Genomic DNA, 20,408 nt, shown 5'->3' on the forward strand with positions numbered 1-20,408 from the left:
GTGAAACCCTGGCCTGGGTTGGTGATACGATGGACAATTTCACCTGTTCGTGGGAAATTTTAAGTAGTTTTTGGCAACAAAGTTAGTTCTCTAGTTTCTTTTTTTATATCCTTGGGAAATGTCGCAGCATTGATAATAAAAAATCTGCCATAAAAGTTAAATAATTTAAAAATTATCAGTTTTTTAGCTCCAGTACTGTCTCTTAAAAGTACACCACTGAAGTGTTTGATTTCTGGAAGTTCAGACTTGATCCAGAACATTGGATTTTAATAAAAGAAGTATTCCAACTCTTGGTTTGTGCCTCCTTTTGCAGCGCTGCGGAGTCCGACTTGGTACGATCACGTAAAAGTACCAGAGTCCGACGTGAGCACTGAGCATGCGCATTACGAAACTGTCAAGGCTGCAAATTTTGTATTGTAAAAGCATATGTTGGAATATTTTCCAAATATGCATTGTAGATGGATGAATTATGTGACACTCTATAAGTGGATTGCTGGATATTCACCTTAATTTAGTTAACCAAATAGATCCGGATTCGGTTCTAATATTTAGCCGGAATCTGACATTGGTTAATTTTAAACCGACTCCGCAGTCTTGTTTTTTATATATTGTTACAATTAATGAAACACTACTTGTAATTAGAATGAGTTGTGGGCCGCAACTAAATATTGAACATAGCAGGGGTTGGACTTACGCATTAAAGCAAGGTTGTTAAACTTTTTTTACGCGAACATGCTGCTTTCTGTCTAAATAATGTAAAACTGAAATAAACTTTAATTCATTTAAAATGGAATCAACTCTTTAAAAAATTATTCCATTTTTTATGAATACAGTAAGAAATACAATTTTTTATAATATTGCAAATTTTATATTTAATCCAGACGATTGAGTTATTTCACTGAGGAATATTAGCCTACTGCATCTTCAGCTTTGTTATTTCATTGGTTTTACACGATAGTATTATAAATTATTCTTCATTAGATAAACCTTGTAGTTCTGTTAAAGTAAGTAAAACAACAGTTTAAATCTGGGAGTTGAACCATTAACTTTTCCGGTCGTTGTTTGGTGTTGGTTCAAGGATTTTTTCACAATCCGGTTGAGATAATTACGGTTTCGGTTCGTGGCAATTTTATAGTTTCAGACCAGCTCCGGTTCGACTAAATTTATTTTTAAATCGTTTTTTTTAAACTTCCGGTTCGAATACAATATGCTATTAACCTTTAATGTTTTTTTTAACTGATTTGTGTTCGGTCAAGGTTTAGGTTCTTTCAAAATATTCCGTTTAATAGTTCCGGTTCGACTCATTACAATTCTATAAAAAACGGTTCATGTTCGGGAGCGGTTCTGAAAAAACGGCCCAAAACCGATGATTAAAGGCCCTGTTCGGCTCCGGTTCGAATTCCTGATTTAAAGCTTCAAGCGATTTTATTCTGAATTATGCTGCCATCTAAAATATCAGTAACAATCAACAATGCTGACATAAGCCTATGGTACTGACTAAAGATAACGGCACACGTTGTTGGCCTGTGTGTTTTATTTCCATAACGAAAAACACCAATCACGGCAATGTGGTCATCGAAACATCTTGGTACGCCGTAACATGTAATTTGCCCAGTTATGGGGTTGTGCTTAGCGATATTTGACATTTGGTATTTTATTCCGATATACCGATGTACGATATTTTGAATAAAAATAGCGCAATCCAATTCAATATGGAATGACGTCCTCTCCATGCTAAAATAAGCGAAAAAGATTTGAAACATTTAAATAATTTTTCCAGGTTATTGGGCTAAAATTTGCTTCATCGTTAAGATTTCCAAATGTTAAAACATTTTTGACAAATAAGTTTCAAGATAAAAATTTCGCGGGTTGATGGCAGATTGGCTATAATTTCTATACTAAGCCTATAGTTTAGGACGAGTAGCAATAGGCTACAAACATTGATTTGGTATAACTCCGATCCAAAATATTGGGCAACCCTATGTTTTAGCGATAGACCAAATGCACATGTGTACAATATGTACCGTACATTGAAGTTTTTAAACGACGATTTACTGCGTTACAGCTATGTAAATTAAAAAAAATGCGGTTCATTTTCGCGTTAAGAAACGTTTTAGTCGAAAATCGCTGACCTTTATTTACATCGCTTTAGCTTTTATTAACTCCTGCGTGGCCCAACGAAGGTCAATGCAGCGAGCGATACATTTGCGGACAAAATAATTTGTCTTTACTTATACCATTGACGTAAATGCCACGTTTTATGACTGCAACTTCGAAACAAGCGATTTCGTTTCTCAATTACACCATATTTCGCGGCCATGTCCCTATTTAGTCTCGGAAGTCCATAAATCACTAATAACATACATGAGGTTAAATATGTTTTGAGGGCGTAATGTGTTTTGAGGTCGTATGACGTTCAGTTATATGAAAACTGCGATCACATCCGTTTGGACAAAGAGTTAACTTTTGTGGTACCAAATTTTCGCAACCAATTTGCTGTAGGCTACTCAAAAACGATGACGGTCCTTCTGAGATGTTATATCAAGACGCAATCTAAACCATTGGTGGTTTGCCACTGTTTTACGTTAAAATTTTCTTGAGTCTTACTATTCGTTAACTGAAAACCACAAATCATAAATTATATCCACAACTTGGTGAGACAAAAAATTATTCTCATGAGGTAAAGTCCATACGGTATAAACAAGCCGAAAATATATTCCCGTCTCAGAAAAAAATATATATATTCCCGTCTCAAAAGATGAAAGCCAATGGACAACCTCGGGTATGGTTATCACGAATATTCACAATCCACAGTTACGACATTACTGTCTACAAGCGTTAAAATGCCACACTGTGTACAACGATTTTAGATTTTGTTTTACAAGGCCTGCAACTGATCAGTGTCCCTAACACGGCAACGACTGGGTTATTGCGTTAAAGGTCAGATTTGACTTTCTTTCTTTATAGTGGTCATTCGAGTAGAGGATGTTGATAAGCCAGCAGTTGCGGGCTTCCGTCCTCTTATCTTGTCAACCAATTTGTCCACGAAGCTTGAGTAGAGGATCGGGTTGAGGGCGCTGTTGATGGGAAGCAGGACGATGGCGGCGACCGCGTACGAGATGCTGTCGATCTTCACTCCGCTGAAGTTGACGAACACCATGATGGAGAGCGGAATCCAGCAGCAGAAGTCGGTCGCGATCAAGCGAATGATCTTGCGTTGCATTTCTATTGAAAATATACAAGACTATAGCATATGCGGGACCTTCGGAGTGTTATGATTAGGTTTAAAGCTATTCCCAAAGCCTGTGGGCAATTTCAGTTTCATAAGGCTACCTATTACAGCCAGATATGATGTGCGATAAGCTAGCATCTTCAGTGAGTATTTTTTGCGTAAAACTATAGCATATACGCGACCATAGGAGTGTTATTATACGGTTTAAAGCTATTTCCAAAGCCTGTGGGCAATTTCAGTTTCATAAGGCTACCTATTACAGTCAGGCATGGTGTACGATAAGCTGGCATCTTCAGTGCAGTGTTTTTTGCGTAAAACTATAGCATATACGCGACCATAGGAGTGTTATTATACGGTTTAAAGCTATTTCCAAAGCCTGTGGGAAATGTCAGTATTATAAAGCTATACCTATTACAGCCAGGCATGGTGTACGATAAGCTGGCATCTTCGGTGCAGTGTTTTTTTAGCAATTACCTGCCGATTTCTTATCGGGTCGTTTAGATGCGCCCACGGACTTTTTCGCTTTGACTATTATCACGATGTAGCCGGTGGCCACGAACAAGAAGCTCAGGAAGTTGATGGTTGATATAGCGATGGAAAACCGCCAGGCGCCGTAGTTTTTGGTCACAAACAAGTTGGGTATGCAGACGCTGCTTTCACTGTAATACCTGGAATTGGAAAAAAATATATTAACTATAGCATTACGTTTCGCCCATTAAAAAGAAAGGTCAATAAAATTATTAAAACTTGTTTCATATTAATGCATATTGTGACATTTTTTACTTCTATTTCAGGTGGATTGGAACTGTTCCAGAGTTAATACATAAAATCAGTTGTGGTTAACCGGGTAGCCTACTGTCTTCTAGAATCGTTACACTTTTTTGATAGGTTTATCATGTGTAGACATATTTTTTCCAATAAAAACAACAGTCGAACATCCCTGTGATAACCTTTAAATATCGATCAGGATAATTTATTTGTTATTTTGTAAAAAAATAAATGCTGTACTGCAATATTCAATATAAAATACAGTATATATCCGAGCGGGGCCATGTAGGCATACAGTAGGCTAGAAGTGAAACATATTTATCTTGTTTCAATGGTGAAGTGCACCTAAGTTATTGCTATGAAATTGCTTGACCTAATGGGACAAACTTTAAGATAATTTTCCTTGGTTTTATGCATGTGAAAAGTTTTGTCTTTGTTTAGTTTTGGGTGCTACCACGAATAGAATCGTCAAAAATCAAAGTATAGTTTACCAGTTTTCAGTAATTTACCGTTCATGTAATCAAGGTTAAAAATAAAAATAAAATAAAATTTAATTTTTTTTATTTAAATTTAACTTCGACTTGAATTGGTATTAAGCTGGGGATACAACTGAGATAAAATGGCCGAAACTTGTTAACTTGTTAGGTTGTAGCCCTCAATATTGCGAAAACTTGTGTCAAGTGTCAGTATAGTTAGTTTACAATAGATACTTGACTTAAAAGATTATGTAAATAAAAGACAATACGTTTATTAAATAGCTAGTTGACCAATAATTGATATGCTTATATATCCCCACCGTAGTAAATTATTAGGCCTTTCTCGTTTTGTTTTAGCTGGTGTAACAATACTAAAAGTTTGACATCGGTATTTAGATGTGCATCAGTGTTAGATGATGTTTCAGTTTACAATCGACACTTGACTTAAGTGTTTTTCGGAAATGCCTTGTTTGCAGCATCGTGTAAAACGACATATACAAAACAACAACCAGCGACGAACCCGGAAGAGCTTTTCTCTTGTTTGCTTGACCTTGTGTGTTTTTGTTGTTTTAGGCTTTTTTAGGCTGTGGTGAGGTTAGAACTCACGACCTTCGATAGTATACCGGGACCTTCGCTCAACCAACTAAGCTACACAGGCTCAAACGGAGCGAGTCGAGAAACAACCATATAGTACTTTGGAGCATAATGATTGGAGGTTGTACTAAAACGTAATGAGAGTATCAAAGCCCATACAGAAGTAGGTATAATTTTGAACGTTTCGAATAACTCTCCATAGCTATGTTGAAAATGAATAAAGAGTTATTCGAGACGTTCAAAATGATACCTACTTCTGTATGGGCTTTGATATTCTCATTAAATCATGGCACTGTTTGCAGCAAATATAAGACGACGAACAACAACAAGCGACCAACCCGAAGTAGTTCTCGATGTCCAGGTAGCGTTGTCCGGGCGCGTGGGTATCAACAATCTTCTGCAGCTCGGCCCAGCTCGTAGTCGCCTGTACCTGGTCCACAGCAGATGAGGGAAGGTTCTCGAAGTAAGGCGAGTAAGTGAACAACTTCAGCGTGAATTCCTTGCTAGCGTCAAAGTCCACCACCACGTTGGAGAAGTGCGGGTTGCCGGTGATCAGCGCCTTTCTCGTGAAACTGCTGTCGTAGTAGCTCGTGAGCGGGACAAGCGCCAGCGTGAGAGAAATAGCCCAGATGAGAAGGATTGCCAGGATGACGAATCGCTTTTTGGGCTTCGAAATCGCCTTGATTGGCTGCAATGAAGTGAGACACAGTATTGCAAGTAAGCCATTAAAAAATGATTAAACTCGCAATCTAGTAACTCGCAATAAAGTGTGACACAGTGTTGTAAACAATCCATAGAGAAAGGATTTAAGCCGCAGTCAAATAATTTGCGAAATATCTTGCTAGTCATTGTCAAAGCAAGCCACATTCACGTTAAAGCAATGACGTCAAAAGCAAATATCAAACCTACAAAACTGGTGAACGCGTTACATTTATAGCAAACATTAAAACCGAGACATATAGCAAGTTAACATTTATTCGTCATTAATCGGTTAAACTAACCCAATTTTAATAAAATGTTTTGGTTCAAGCACTTTTAATTTATGTCAAAACATTAGCGTAAATGAAACAAGTCCAGTCATATCTCCAAATTACTTAGTCAAGTCGAAGTATTTTGCTCCAAATACGTAAGTCAAATCGTTTGGAACCAGTGAGTTAAGCGCACCGAGGCCGATCAACTCATTAATTTAAGTCATAGTTCTGTTTATTTTTTGTGTCGTTTATATTCTTTCACGTGTGTCTGTGGCGGGAAGATTTGAAGTGCCGGAAGCTGTATTGTATATTTTTTAAATATCTGTCCCAGATTAAACGTGTAGGCTACATCTGTAGCATCACTAAAGATACTTGGATCGGTTAATAAAAAGATTAATGATAGCACTCACATTAAAGACGGCGTAAAGTCGGCTGATGGTCAGCAGAACCATGCTGAGCACAGATGTTTGGCTAGATAGAACGACCAGCACCCCCATCCCTTTGCAAGTCTGGCTGGTGAGCCAAGAGTACGACTGCGAGCAGTAAATCCCGCTGTATGCGGCACCAGCAACGCCAAGCATAAGCAGGTAAATGCCCATCAAAAGATCTCCGACCGCCAGATTGAGCACCAGCATATGGTTTGTGCGTAGTGAAGCCGTACCGCCAGTTTGAAGTATCCTCTTCAGAACTTTGATCTCACCGACAACCACAACCTAAAATATAGATAACAGTGAATCTTAGTAGAAAGTGAAATCTTAATAAAAAAGTGACCTAAAATATAGATGATAGTGAATCTTATTAAAAAGTGAAATCCGAATAAAAAAGAGACCTAAATTGTGGATGAAAGTAAATCCTATTATAAAGTCTATCCGTTATCTTTTATCTGACTTTGCAAACAAAATTAGTGAACTAAATGGCCTCTTAGAGGCAAATTCATACTTTACTGAATGCTAGTAGGCCTATACCAATTTATGAAGAAAGTTATTCTACTTACTGCGTTTCCAATTAGTGCAAGCATGGCCATAATCCAAACAATGGCTCTCAGGAAAGGGTTGGCAATCATCTCGTATCGCGACGATAAAATGTTCGCCTTAATTTTCAGGTGGGTGGAACACTCGTCACTCCAGTCAGTACAGTCACCGCGGCCATTAAGAACCTTAACAGTAATCAGTATCAGTAACAAAGTGTGAAATACCAGGGTTGTAAAAGTCATTTAGAAATGAATAAAGTCCCGGTCAAGTCATATGAAAAATAAAATCCAAGTGAAGTGTTTTAACAAATATCAAGTCAAGTCAATTAAACTCGTTGTTAGAAGAAGTCAACACCAAATAAAGGCAATAAGACGTTTAACTATTGAAATTGGCCAATTCGTCCAATTATGAGCAACTCAACTAAAATATAACAAAACGCAATACATAGCAAGCAAATTGCTTTACTGTAGGTTAGAAAATCGAGACAATTACCAGTTTCATAAGCTGTGTTAAATAAAAACACTAAGACTTGAATGAATCACTTCCAGTAAAAGTTTGCTAGCGAAATTAATGCATGAATCGTTACAACACTGCAAATAACAATATTATGCTTCAGAGCAATCGTCAAATAGGTAATAATCTATTTTATACGCAGAAAATAAATAGTTTTTAATGTTCTCTATGAAAAAGGTGTTTTATTCCACCAAATTGTTTAGGCTGAATTATGGAGTTTGAACACAATAACGAAACAACTTACATCCTTTTTAAGCACATACAGGGGACTGGCGTCTTCACAGTAAAACCTTCCGTCGGTGCAGTTCGACTCGTCAGATTTATCGTCACAATCAATTATGAAGTTGCAATAGGATTTTTTGGGAACAGAGACCTATTTTATTCAGTGACAAAGTGTAAATTTCAAACAATAACGAAAAGAATGTATACTTATGCTATTTGAATTTCCGTCACTTGGGTTTTCGTTGTAAAAAGGCATGAAAGCTTTACGCATGATACCCTGCATTTATACCTCTCTATGTTATGAAACGGGGATATTTATTTGTTTACATTCTAACATTTCAAGTTACTTTAAAATGCCCGGCCAACCAGAAATATAACCAATGAAAACTCAAAGTTTAAAATCCAGAGTAAAACCAGAATCATACATTCTCAAAGGAATGTATATTTCCCCTACCGGCATCGGCAGTTCCTATAAGTAAAGTAAAATACATACAGCACAGTAACAGTAAAATTAATAAAAATGTCTAAACAGTTATCGACAAGCAGAAACCTGCTGTCAATGGTTTTGGATGCCATAAGGATACCGACCTTAAAAAAATATAACGACGTCTAATTCGGCAATAATACTCGCTTGTAAAAAACTGTAACACTTATTACAAACCGTCATAAAATCACCTTGGTGTTGTCTAAAGTTGGACAGTAAAACCTTTCAGGGCAGCGTGAAGGTTCTTCGTCTTCACCCTTGTCGCAATTCACAGTTCCATCGCAAACTTCACTTAACGGAATGTTGATTCTAAGACCACTCTTGCAGTAAAATCTCCGACTGCAACTTGCTTCGTCTTCCTTGGTGACAGTGCAATCCACAATTCCGTTGCACCATTGCTTGTAGTAATCCAGCTGAATCGTCATAACGAAGTTTCCCAGCTTAATTTAAAATTTGCATTGTTTGACAGTATATAGATCCGTTTTTAAACCGCATTAGATCACATCGGATAGCGGGCTAAATTGAGCTGATACTTAATAAATATTTGCTTGAACTATACAAGCATTATGGATAAACTATATAGATTACCCTTTCCCAGCTTAATTCAAAATTTGTGCATTGTTTGACCGTATATTGCAGTGGTTCTCAACCGGGGTCCGCGGCACTCTATGATGGCATTTGTAACACTACGGGTTGCTGAGAGATGTTTCCAACTCATCAGATTCCAATTTTTGCTGTATTGGTAAGCTTCTTAATACAATTTTTTGTGTAAGATAAAAGTGCCAATAATTAAAAAGGTTTTATCAATCTTGTTGCACAGTTAATGTTCTGTTTCAATCTCGTTTATTGTAACGTTACAATTACCCACTCAGCAAAAATACGAGCAAGGGTGCCGCGAACTATTTATAATTTTTGTAGGGTACCACATGCCAAAAAAAGTTGCGAAACACTGGTATATATAGGGCCGTTTTTGAACCGAGTCAAACCACATCGGATAGCGGGCTTTAAACTAATACTTAAATTAAACTAATACTTTTTAAATATTTGCATGAACTATACAAGTTTTATGGATAAACTATATGGATTACTCTTTCAATTGTATATCAAAAAAAATGCATTAGAAAATGCCTGGTACACTTAAAACTTACATAGGTTTGACACTCTGCGATTATAGGAGGGTTTACGCTCACACCCATGAAAGATCTGTCCGTGCAATTAAAAGTTCCTGGCGGACATATGGCCTCACATTCGTCCTGGGGATAGCCCGGCGGATCCATCCAACGAAAACCAGGTATTAGGCTGCACTCGGTAACCCCGTTGCATAACGTGGCGCTTTGCGATAAAGGCCAAATCACCCCTACCGCATTAAAGCTGCTGCACGGGTTTTGGGTGCATCTGTGCAAAAACATATTCCATTTCTTAACAGTCACGATAGGTAAAAATTTAGAGATCTCTGCTGACCAACATAGTAGTACCTAAAGGAGTGATTCCCAAACTGTGTACCGCGGCACTAGTGTGTCTTGAGAGATTGTCAAGTGTTGCCGCGATACTTTCTGTAATATTCGAAAGTGAGCTATTTGCATTACCAATAGGCATACCCGCAAGTATTTTAAACTTAAATACGCACCATCCATTACAAAATTGATATTTTAAGACATTTTACGGCGCTGGTCTAGAATCCTACCACAACGAAACATTATTTGGGTTAGGGTGCGGGTTAGCATCTAGGTTTGGGTAAGTTATGCAATATTATTAAATAATAACACTTGACCCACCCTCACCTAAACACTAATCAACGGGTTAGCGTTTGGGTTAGGGTGGGTCAAGTATTATTATTAAATTAGGAATATAGCAATACTTGACCTACCCTCACTCAAACACTAACCGACACCCTAACTCAAATTTTGTGCGTTGATTTTATAACTGCGGTAGGATTCTAGACCAGCGCCCATTTTACATATAGTACCGGTACGTCGTGTGTTAAGGGCGATAGTTGAGTTACTATAATGTTGTTCTCTTAAAAATGTGCCGCGAAAATACCTAGGTCCTGTTCGGAATTAATGGTTGGTCTATTTTTGATCATATTCCGGATTAGGTTTTGTTTCAACGTTGATGTCATTCAAATATTTTGATTTTATTGCGCGAAATCCGTACCGATAGAGAATTATCAAACTGCATAAAAAAAGAAGATTTATATTTCTTACCTGCATTTGCCGCCCGCGTCGCTAAGCAGCCCTTTAGGGCATGGAAGAGTTCCTTTACAATAGCTAAACCTACAGTAAAGACATTAGTTATAAATCACACGCGAAGCACTACTAAATAAAAAACAGTAAAATAATTATAAACAGGAACATGGTTGTCAGTTGGTTAAAATATGATTGATGAAACAATATGCGCCGTTCATTTGGGAATAAAGCTTTATTACGTCAATTCACGTTTGTATTTTATCGTTCTAAATTGGCTGTATAATTGCTTTGTTAAAATAGAAATTAAACATGCGTCTGTTGTTTAGGCATTGTTTTTCTAAGGTTCGAAATGCATCTTTGTAAACCCAAGAAAGTGTAAAAAACACGTCTTTTTAGTAGATTATTACCCTTTAGCCGGCTTGTCTTGCGTTCACTTACTTTTCGTCCATGTTATTGAAAGGGCAGTCGACCACCCCGTCGCAAAACATTGTCCGATTCAAACACAGTGATAAATTAAATCTGTCGCCCTGCATAAAGCAAACTACCTGTCCTTTGCTGCACCTGTAAAAACACAATGTGTGCATATTGGCGAAGGAGTTTGAAACTCAGAGTTATCTAACGCAGAAACATGCAAATACAATTATTTAAATTTATGTAATTAGACACGAATCTCTGAATGGGGGATACTTCTTAAACAATAGATAAACCCAATATGTTAATTAGTACTTTGTTTTTAATACGTTAGCGATAATCGCAATATTATTAGTACTTCCCTTTCGAAAACCTATTTAATAAATGAAAAGCGGTGAAATAGCAAAACCACATGTCTTAGACGCGTGATTGCCAAATCCTAAAAAATCAGAAAGAACAAAATGCCTTTTTATACTGAAGCTTAAAATCTTTAAAAATAGAGGAATAAATTAGCAAATTTTCTTTTTTAGAGCTGTTCATTGGGTAGAAAGAAAACGAAAATGTCTACATGCGGTCATTTGTGTAATTTTACACTCTACATTTTCGTTAGCACTTTTGTAAATCTTAACAAAAGTCCGCCGTAATTTTATGAATGAAAACCTACGCTTGTGCGGGACTGTTGAGAACTTTGTCGCATATAGTCACGTTCCGCTTTTCACAAAGACACTCGTCAGACATGTCCGAGCAGTCGATTGTTCCGTCACAGACCTTATGACGCGGCACCATCATGGACCCGTCATAACACTGGAAGCACCTTTTGTGGTCAAACGTACTTCCCGCTGCTGTACGTTGATCCCTGACAAAGAGACGTGGAGGTTGTCCGTGAAGATATAAGATGTTTTTTCCCGAATCTCAAGTACGCGGCGACACTATTGTTGTGTTTTATTTTACTTGTTGGACAAATTGTTGACTATAGCAGTGCCTCTTAAACTTTTTTAGTTTTGTTCACCCCTAGCATTTATCTCCAGATTTCATTCAGCCTTGTCTTTTTGGAAATGAAATTCTCACATTTTCACTAAACAGGTTGAACACCCGGAATATCCGTCCTGCTCGTAAGCTATCATCCATTTCTGACGGTTTACCCTTATTCATCTCTTTTGGTTGGTTCACCCCTAGCATCTACCTATATATTTCATCCACCCTTGTCTTATGATGTGATAAAACTATCTCGTATATATATAATAGCACAAAATGACTTAAAAGCCCTGCGGAAGCTATCATCCATTTCACACGGTTCACCCTTATTGACCCCTTTTGGTTGGTTCACCCCTGCAAAAATTTTATTCACCCTTGGATGAACTATTCCCCTGATTAAGAAACATTGGACTATAGCATTATACATGTGTGGTTTAAATAAATTTAATCTATAGATACCAGCAAATAAAAACAATTTTGTTTTTACGTGAATACAGTATTGAATTTTTGACCTTTAAGTGAATGACCATGAATTAGTTCGGTTTTTGGGTAAAATGACACGACTTGAATAAATGCTTTTGGAAGAATAACTTGACTTTAGAAAAAATGTTTTTGCAAGGTAAAAAAAATTGTTTTTTCTATGAATTTTACACCTAAAAATTGCTGGCTGTTATATTTGATTTTAGATATTTTCATGGCGAACTTTTCCGTAGAATTAAATAATTTTAAGAAATGTGGCAGTTTAACATTTGACCTGCCCTTGGATGGCTAATCTTTTAACTTAGACTGTCATGGAATGTACAACTTTATCAAAACAATAAGATTTTAATTTGAAGTAATTCTGCATCTCTTGAAATGTTACACGTTGATAGCAGTGAAGTGAACTTTGAATAACACTGCAAGCGTGCAAGAATTATTTTAGGAAACACTAACCTGCTAACATAAATCAAAAAACAGCTCCCCTGATAATTTTAATTCTTTACCAACGTTTCGGCAACCTATGCAAGCCGGCTTCGTCAGGGTGAATGACACTGAACGCTTCGTCATTGCCGAAACGTTGGTAAAGAGTTAAAATTACCAGAGAAGCTGTTGTTTGATTCATATTACTATGCCTAGTGAGAACAGTTTATATACTAAACTGCCAACCTTCCGTCGTTCACGGACCGAGTCTTGTAGCAAAGGTCAGCGCCGTCTGCGCAATCCTGCACGCTGTCCCACAAAAGCTGCTGCGGTAGTAGACAGTACTGGCCGCTCCTGGCGCACTGGAACCCGATCCCTGTCTTCCAGTCTGTATCGTCTTCCGGACATCCATTGCAAGGATCACCGTCGCAAACCGTTTTCCGCAATACGCACTGTTTCGTCTTTCTGCATCTGTATAGGCGTGGCCGTTTAAAAATATGTTGATTTAGTGCCGGGTAAGTACAGACGGGTGGGTCTTGGCAATCCTTTTAAACAAAACTGGTCGTCGCATTAAAATTGGAAGTTGTTCACATTTATCTTCCTCTGAATGCAAATTCAAGGACGAGTAAATACCGACGGGCGGGTCTTGGCAATACTTTTGAAAACTAGTCGGCGATATCAATAATTCAAGAGGCGATTAAGATAATTTTGTGGTTGCGTCAATTATCAGAGCCTTCTTTTTAACGCGTGATAAAACGGGATTCAGGACGATAGCTTATACACTAGAAAAGTGCAAAGATGTCTGCGGCTATAATATCAGCATAGCATAAGCTAGAGTCGAAATGACACATTACCTATTTTTTATATTTGTTAATTAGATTTTGGAACGAATAAAATTGGGAAAAAATTGCAACACAACTGAGACTCAAGATAAACTGGTAACATAACGAAATGAATCCAATAGTTGTTGAAGACCCAACCGAAAATATCAGATATTTCCAAAAATTTTTATCTTAATAAAGCATTACTATTGAGTTAAAGGATGTTTTTCAACTGTACATATTTATGTTCGTTAATATAAAACATATAAATTTTTAATTTTTAAAATAGTAAAACTAGTTCATTTCTTGAAGGCTTACATAAATTTAACCTTCTTTGGTTTTACGAGCAAACTTAAAGCAGCAGAACTGACGACCTCCGATTAATTACCTGTAGTAAGTGGGACATCCAATATCGCAAGGAGTCAGGCCGATGCAAGACACGGAAGCATTGCAAATGTAGTCGCGGTGAATTTCGCACGATATGTTCGCTTGGGGTTGCCGGCAGCTGTGATACAAACATAACGCTTCATTTTAAACGTCTATTATCTTTGGAACATAATGGTCGGAGGTTTTAGTAAGACGTGATAAAAATATCAAAACCCATCATACAAAAGTAGGTGTCATTTTGATCGTTTCGAATAACTCGTTATTCATTTTTTTTTCAACATTTAAAGAGTTATTCGAAACGTTCAAAATGACACCGACTTCTGTATGGGCTTTGACATATTTTTTACGTTTATTATCTTATTCACAGCTTACAACGCTTAGTAAATGGTTTATATCGCATCCTCATTAAATTCGGCCGGCAACGGTATCGTGGAAGCTGATTATAGCACCCCATGACAACATCCTCTAAATGCACGTTGCGTTTGACAGCGCTCGACATAATTGATGGCCTCACGTGATTCATTTTAGTAGTTTATTATAATTTTTTATAGGCGTGGGTATCATATAATGTTAACAACACTTTTGTTTTCACAACAACCATCCAATTTCAAAATAAGCCTCGTTTTCAATAGCTGTTTAGCTTTCGATGGTCACTGATTAGTGTATACCCGAAAAGGCATATTTTTTTATTTTTTATTTTTTTTATTTATTTTTTTTATTATTTATTTTTTATTTTTTTTAAGTTGATCTTAGAAAAGCCACTACATAATTATCATGCAATTGTTTGTGACAAAGATTCGTAATCCGTGCTGTTTGTATTTATCAAATAAAATCACTCTTGCAGCGTCCAAAATCGTTGTGATATTTTAGTATTACATAGCTTTACTTCTGCCAATAATTAGGCTAACCGCCGTTCCTTACGATTAGGGCATAGGTCTTCTTATATTTGGATTTACACTGCTATATGTAAACAAGCACCTTAAAAGAGGATCTTTGCAGAGAGGGCAGCTTTCGTTTGCATAAATTTCGTCACTTCCATCGCAGTCTTGAACTCCGTCGCAAAATTTCTGGATCGGAATCGTCGTTCCGTTTTGGCATCTAAAGTTTCCTGTCAAAAAATGTCCAAAATGAACTTTTTATAAGGCTTGGCCAAAACAGTACATAAAATAGACACATTGCCATTTTTTGCCGTTTTTTTTTTAAACGCGAACAGAAACTTTAAATCATAAAACGTGCACCAAGCATTTTAATCCTCTGCTTTGAGATTTTAATCCTCCGCTTTTATGACTTTTTTTACTTTTAGATTTCTTTACCACTCGTGTATAGGCACTTATATTGGACGTTAAATTTAAAACTTTTATATTGAGAGACTATAGTAGGGAGTAATCCAGTAAATCCAATAAAAAACAACCTGTATAAAGACCTACCTTCCGAATTGTGGATTAAACCACCAACCAGAAGTAAAACCGCCACTGCAAATTTTATGCACATTTTCTGTGGAGCAAAATACACCGACGTTGAAGGCTAAACGTTGTTTATCAGTGATATTATTTTTAAATGCCAAAGAAATGCAATTTTAAGTCTTTCAAATTAATTCAAACAATTTAGTCTCTTTTTTAAGGTCTATGGCATAGACTCTATGCTGTATTCTGAAAAGCTCAATGTCGTAACGCGTTTCTGGCCGTTTAGCTTTTTGCCATTCGCGGCCAGTTTAATCTCTCCAGTATTTACAAGTTGCTTTTGTCAGAAGGCCAGTTTCTGAAAAGACAGGCCGGTCAGATTCTGAATGACACATAGAAACCTCGATGGCTGCAGGCGATTTTGCTGTCCTTACTTCACATGTGATCGCCGTTTGATACTAAAGTCGATAAAATGGATGGTTTCCCTTACCTGTCCGCGGCTGTTTCAATCGAGGTAGGTAATACCACGTTGCAGGATATGGTCGCTTTATAATAAGTTGTTTCTGTCACCAGCATGGACTTTTACTCAGCAATTTTTACCGTTCAACGTAACCAATAACCCATGCTCAAACTACAGGTGATGTCAATGTTCGCGACCTGCCTCCGAAAATCTAACCAAAACGAAAAAACTTTGGCACTAGATATAAGTATTGTTTATGACAAAAAAATGAACCGAGATTAAAACACGAATTAACTCTGATGTCTACTTCTTGTTTTTTTCCCTGTGATTGAATTTTATCATGCAAGCGTTCAAGAAAATAAGTGCGAAACTTTTAATTAACCGTATTTTTGCATTCTTTTTTTTTGTCGTAATAATACCTGGTTTAACTTATTTACCTCTTCATGTATGTTTATTTTGTTTTACATTGGCCAATTCTAGTAAAATAAGTCGACACAAAATTGCCCGAATAACTAAAAAGTGCTTTTTTTATTTGTCTGCTGTTGTTTCAAGCTCTTAATTTCCTGGTGACGTTAAATTGTGACAGATATAGCCTCTACTTATAAGGCTTTTACTCGGGTTGACGGCACCTATAACATTCTAGGTTAAGCAGGCTACTTTGCAGATATGACGGGCACTAGTCCTGAATTTCTCTTAGTTTTGAAAAGCGGTGAAACCTTTTATTGAAAGAGCTGTTCCGCACAAAACGCCTATAAGCCCTGTCTGAATACTGAAGGTTACTGTGGTGATCCGGAGGGCATTCATTTGCTCGCTTTTCATGTTTTTCATTGTTATTCAACCTTTCTGAGACCCAAAATAAAACTGGTGCTTACCGTGTGTCAATCATTCATCACTGAAAAATTTTAAGTCACAATGAACTGTGTACAGCAGCATTTGCTATTTTTGCGACCATGCAAAAAGTACTAAGCGTATTTCTTTACCGATATTAAAAGCGGTTATACAATTGCACCTAAAAAAATCCAACCCAATTAATGCAAGTAAAGATGGTCCGCCATTACGAACTGTATTGACACTGCATAGCCATCATTGTCAGTTGCATCCTGGCCTTAAAATACAAATCTTATTAGAAGAGGATGTCGGTTACTAGTTTATACTGACGATTGGGTGTTGGAATGCGACAACAAGCAATGGTCACGCTAGGCCAGGGGTCTCAAACTCAAATTGCTCTAAGGGCCAAATGAGGACGTGTCAAATGCCCAAGGGCCGCAATTCACAATAAAATATAAACACATATAGGCTGATTTTAGGCTATAGTTATTTGTTCTGGCTGCTTTACTGGCAGCGTTTTTCAAGGACAAGGATCTTGATATTAGGCTTCAAATTGTCAGCAGAAACAAATCTTAGAGTTGCTTGCAGATGTGGACTGCCTAATATTGGCAAAGAAAATTCTTTGTTTGCAAAATGCTGGTTTAACTTTTTATTTTTTTACTTTGCCCTGGTAAGCATATTATTTATCGCGGTGCATGGTTTCGAAGTGCAAACCCTTGTTATACTTCTTCATAACAGCAATCTTCTGCCGGCAAATAAGGCAATAACTAGTACCTCTGACCGCGGTGACAAAATATAACTCCTCCCACTTATCTCGAAAAACTTTTCTTTCGTCTGTGATTTTTCTCATTTTTGAAGCAAAAGACAAGTGTAATTTAGCTTTTTAAGCTATAGAAATTTATTTCAATACTAGGGTAGAACAATCAAAGCCTACAACTCGACAATTAATTTATACATTATGACATGACCAATTGCACTAACACCTGACCGACGCACTTTCCAGCGTTATTGTGACAACCGTACAGAGTTGAGTTGAATAGGCAATGTGACGTAATAGTAGATATTTTACCGCATAAATGGTACACTGTGATTGATGCTTGACTTCTGTGGTTTCTGCCTATAGTTGGTAATTTTAAAATATTTTTGTGCTATTCTATTATGCATTTGATTGTAATTGATTAATCTCACTTAAAACACGCCAAAATGCTAGTCAATGAAACGTGGCTTATCCATAGTAGCCTACATGCGCCATGCAATTCAAACAAGAGTTGTTTTTCACTAACAAATGCATGGCTTTAAACGTGCGTTGTTGATGAACTAACTATGTTTCTATTTCACCCAGGGTGGTGATTTAGTTTAATCTGATGACGCATGCCTGACAGTTATGCGATCGTCACATGAAGCGAAACTTCGCCTGCACTTTCGCATTTTCATTTCTATAATAACCGTGATAAACTTGTGGCAAGAAGCAGCACTGTATATAGCGTTTGAAAGTGATATGACAGTGCAGTTTGGTAAGTATAGTTTCAGTTTTTTGAAGCAATTTTAGAGTGAATTTTGAATTTCAAATCTGATAAAAAAAGATATGTGGCACTTAAATATTGTTAAATACTTGGAAATTCAAAATTTCTACACGGGCCGCACAAAATGTTCTCGCGGGCCGCATGGCCGCTTGTTTGAGACCCTTGCGCTAGGCTATGGTTGCTGCAATTGAGGGTACATTTTCTTGTTTGTGCTTAAATCCATAAACGCTTTTTAATTTTAGGTAATATAGTTACAAAGCTGTGCCTTTTTCTATAGATTCGTGTGCTGTTAATGCTGTTTAACTTTACTTACTCGCGCGGCAGTAACTGCTGGTAGATCTTAAAACTAAATGGCTGGCCATATTCTTCCGGGTGGATGGCGGCATCTTCAGCTAAACTTACTACTGTTGGTGCAGTTTCAGAATATTAATTTACCCAAAGTTACCTAAGTTTAATAAAATCTGCTTATTGAATTATACAAAACGTTACAAGCGCTAACCGCAGATTCCATACTACAAGTTGATTTAATGTTAAAAATCGAGTTATAACTTAGGACAGTCGCAGTAATTCACCTACAGCTACTTTCTTAAAACTCCGCCAAGACCTGCAACTGTTGTTTACCACCTGGAATAATGACACATATATACTACTATTGGAACGTGTAACATGGCTTGAGAACCACTGCCCACTCGGTTAGGCCAGAAATTGCTGATCAAACAATAGATGAAGTTCAAAACGTGTCATTGGGCAACAACAATAGAGCGAACGATGGCGGCAAACATTAGAAAGTATTTAAACATAATGGAGCTTATTTACTATTCAGCAGTTTTTTGTTAACGGTATCATTGCATCTTTAATACTTTATGGGAGGGTATTGGTGAAATAAAGTGCTTTATTTTTGTTTTATACGTTGATACCCTATTACTTTTTTTGGATTAGTTAAAGCTACTTTTAATGTACCGAACCAGAAAATAAAACACTTACAAAACAATTGTGGTCAAAGAGAGCTAAACCGTGACTTAAAAAACTGGTCCAGCGAAGCGAATTAAAAGACGCTGCGTATTGATTAATTATAAGTAAAATTAGGTCGAACAGACGTTTACAGTATTCACTGTTACTTATCCGAAATACAAAACGCAAAAGGTTTAATGCAAAAAGAACAATCTGTTGAATTTCAAGATAGTGATACCAGCCTAAGCAGTGGCAAAAAGTAAGCCGGAACGGTCCGAAACGGCGTAAATAGTTGTTTATTTCACATCGGGAGAATGTATCGGGAGAAATACTGTTTGCTAGACCATGTCCCTTTTTACTAGGCCAGCCCACCGTCTCATTGAATGTATTTTAACTAGGTTTTCAGTTGCACGTTTGTTCACTCTAGATTGAGCGATTACTCACTTAGGTTACCTGGTTACTTGTTTATGAAGTAATTTTGTGACGTCATTTCTGAAAATTACCATGCTTCCCGGTTAGAAAATTTCCACCGTTCCGCTAAGAAATTATTCTTCTTTCACCACTGCGCCTAAGTGAGAGGGGCATGGTCACTAAACCGCTATCGTTAAACACATAAGCACGTGTATAGAAGGTTATAGCTACGAGGGCGCACCAAGCAGTGCTTATAAATGAAGATAAAATAAGTTAAGGATTGATAATACTACGTATCAGGAAATAGTCGCTAGTATATTGTTTCTGTCACCCGCTTGAACTTTTACCCAGCAATTTTAACGTTTAATATAACCAATAACCCATGCATAAAGTAATAGGTGATGCCAATGCTTGCGGTCGGCCTCCAAAAATAAATAAAAAACTTTGGTTTCTAGATATAAGTATTGTTTATGACAAAAATAAATCGAAATTCAAACACTAATTTGACATTTTATAATTCCTAATTCTATGATACGACACGACTTAGCTGCAGCTGTCAACCCACCCAGCGCTCCACAGGATTGTTATCCTGAATGTTACGCACGAATCTGTTTGAAGTTCCCCCCTTTGGAGTTGTTTGAACTTAGCCTGCCCTGATTGGTTCAAACTTAATGCAGGCGCATCGCATTAGCTGTTTCTGGATGGCGTCTGACCGTCGGTCTATCACACACACACACAATAGTTGGATGTGCAATTCGCACGCAGGTCAGCGCAAAATGACAGGCCAGTGACATATCCCCAGCGGTCTGTTGACAGGTTAAATATTTACCTGGCGATTGCACCAATGGCCGTCCGCCTGCATTTCCACATTCAGCAGCAGAAGCGAAAGTCTTCCAGTACGAAAAGTCAGGCGAAAGCGAGAAT

General features: G+C 37.3%; 1 protein-coding gene across 1 annotated transcript; it reads right to left on the bottom strand.

Moving 5' to 3' along the window:
- Positions 1–2,803: 2,803 nt before the first annotated feature.
- Positions 2,804–16,749, bottom strand: LOC146146829 (uncharacterized). The gene is made up of 16 exons (XM_083387092.1): positions 16,644–16,749; positions 15,339–15,405; positions 14,890–15,019; positions 13,913–14,029; positions 12,950–13,174; positions 11,493–11,684; positions 10,856–10,978; positions 10,436–10,504; positions 9,380–9,626; positions 8,423–8,671; positions 7,770–7,898; positions 7,036–7,197; positions 6,452–6,754; positions 5,409–5,758; positions 3,707–3,900; positions 2,804–3,225 (listed from the first exon to the last, which is right to left on the bottom strand). Exons 2-16 carry the CDS (start codon positions 15,400–15,402, stop codon positions 2,942–2,944), a joined length of 2,838 nt encoding a protein of 945 aa, XP_083243218.1. The 5' UTR covers positions 15,403–15,405; positions 16,644–16,749; the 3' UTR covers positions 2,804–2,941.
- Positions 16,750–20,408: the final 3,659 nt, after the last annotated feature.

Source organism: Ascidiella aspersa, chromosome 4 (genome assembly GCF_963924565.1).
Source record: "Ascidiella aspersa chromosome 4, kaAscAspe10.2, whole genome shotgun sequence".
In the NCBI taxonomy this organism is placed as follows: Eukaryota; Metazoa; Chordata; class Ascidiacea; order Phlebobranchia; family Ascidiidae; genus Ascidiella; species Ascidiella aspersa.

Bases quoted from the DNA above. Each gene is read 5' to 3' on its own strand.
- LOC146146829 (XM_083387092.1), bottom strand. From the start codon at position 15,402: ATGTGCATAAAATTTGCAGTGGCGGTTTTACTTCTGGTTGGTGGTTTA. The intron at 15,020-15,338 runs GTAGGTCTTTAT...ATTTTTTGACAG, and splicing joins TTTAATCCACAATTCGGAAG to GAAACTTTAGATGCCAAAAC. The intron at 8,672-9,379 runs GTAAGTTTTAAG...TTTTAAATTAAG, and splicing joins TCGCAGAGTGTCAAACCTAT to CTGGGAAACTTCGTTATGAC.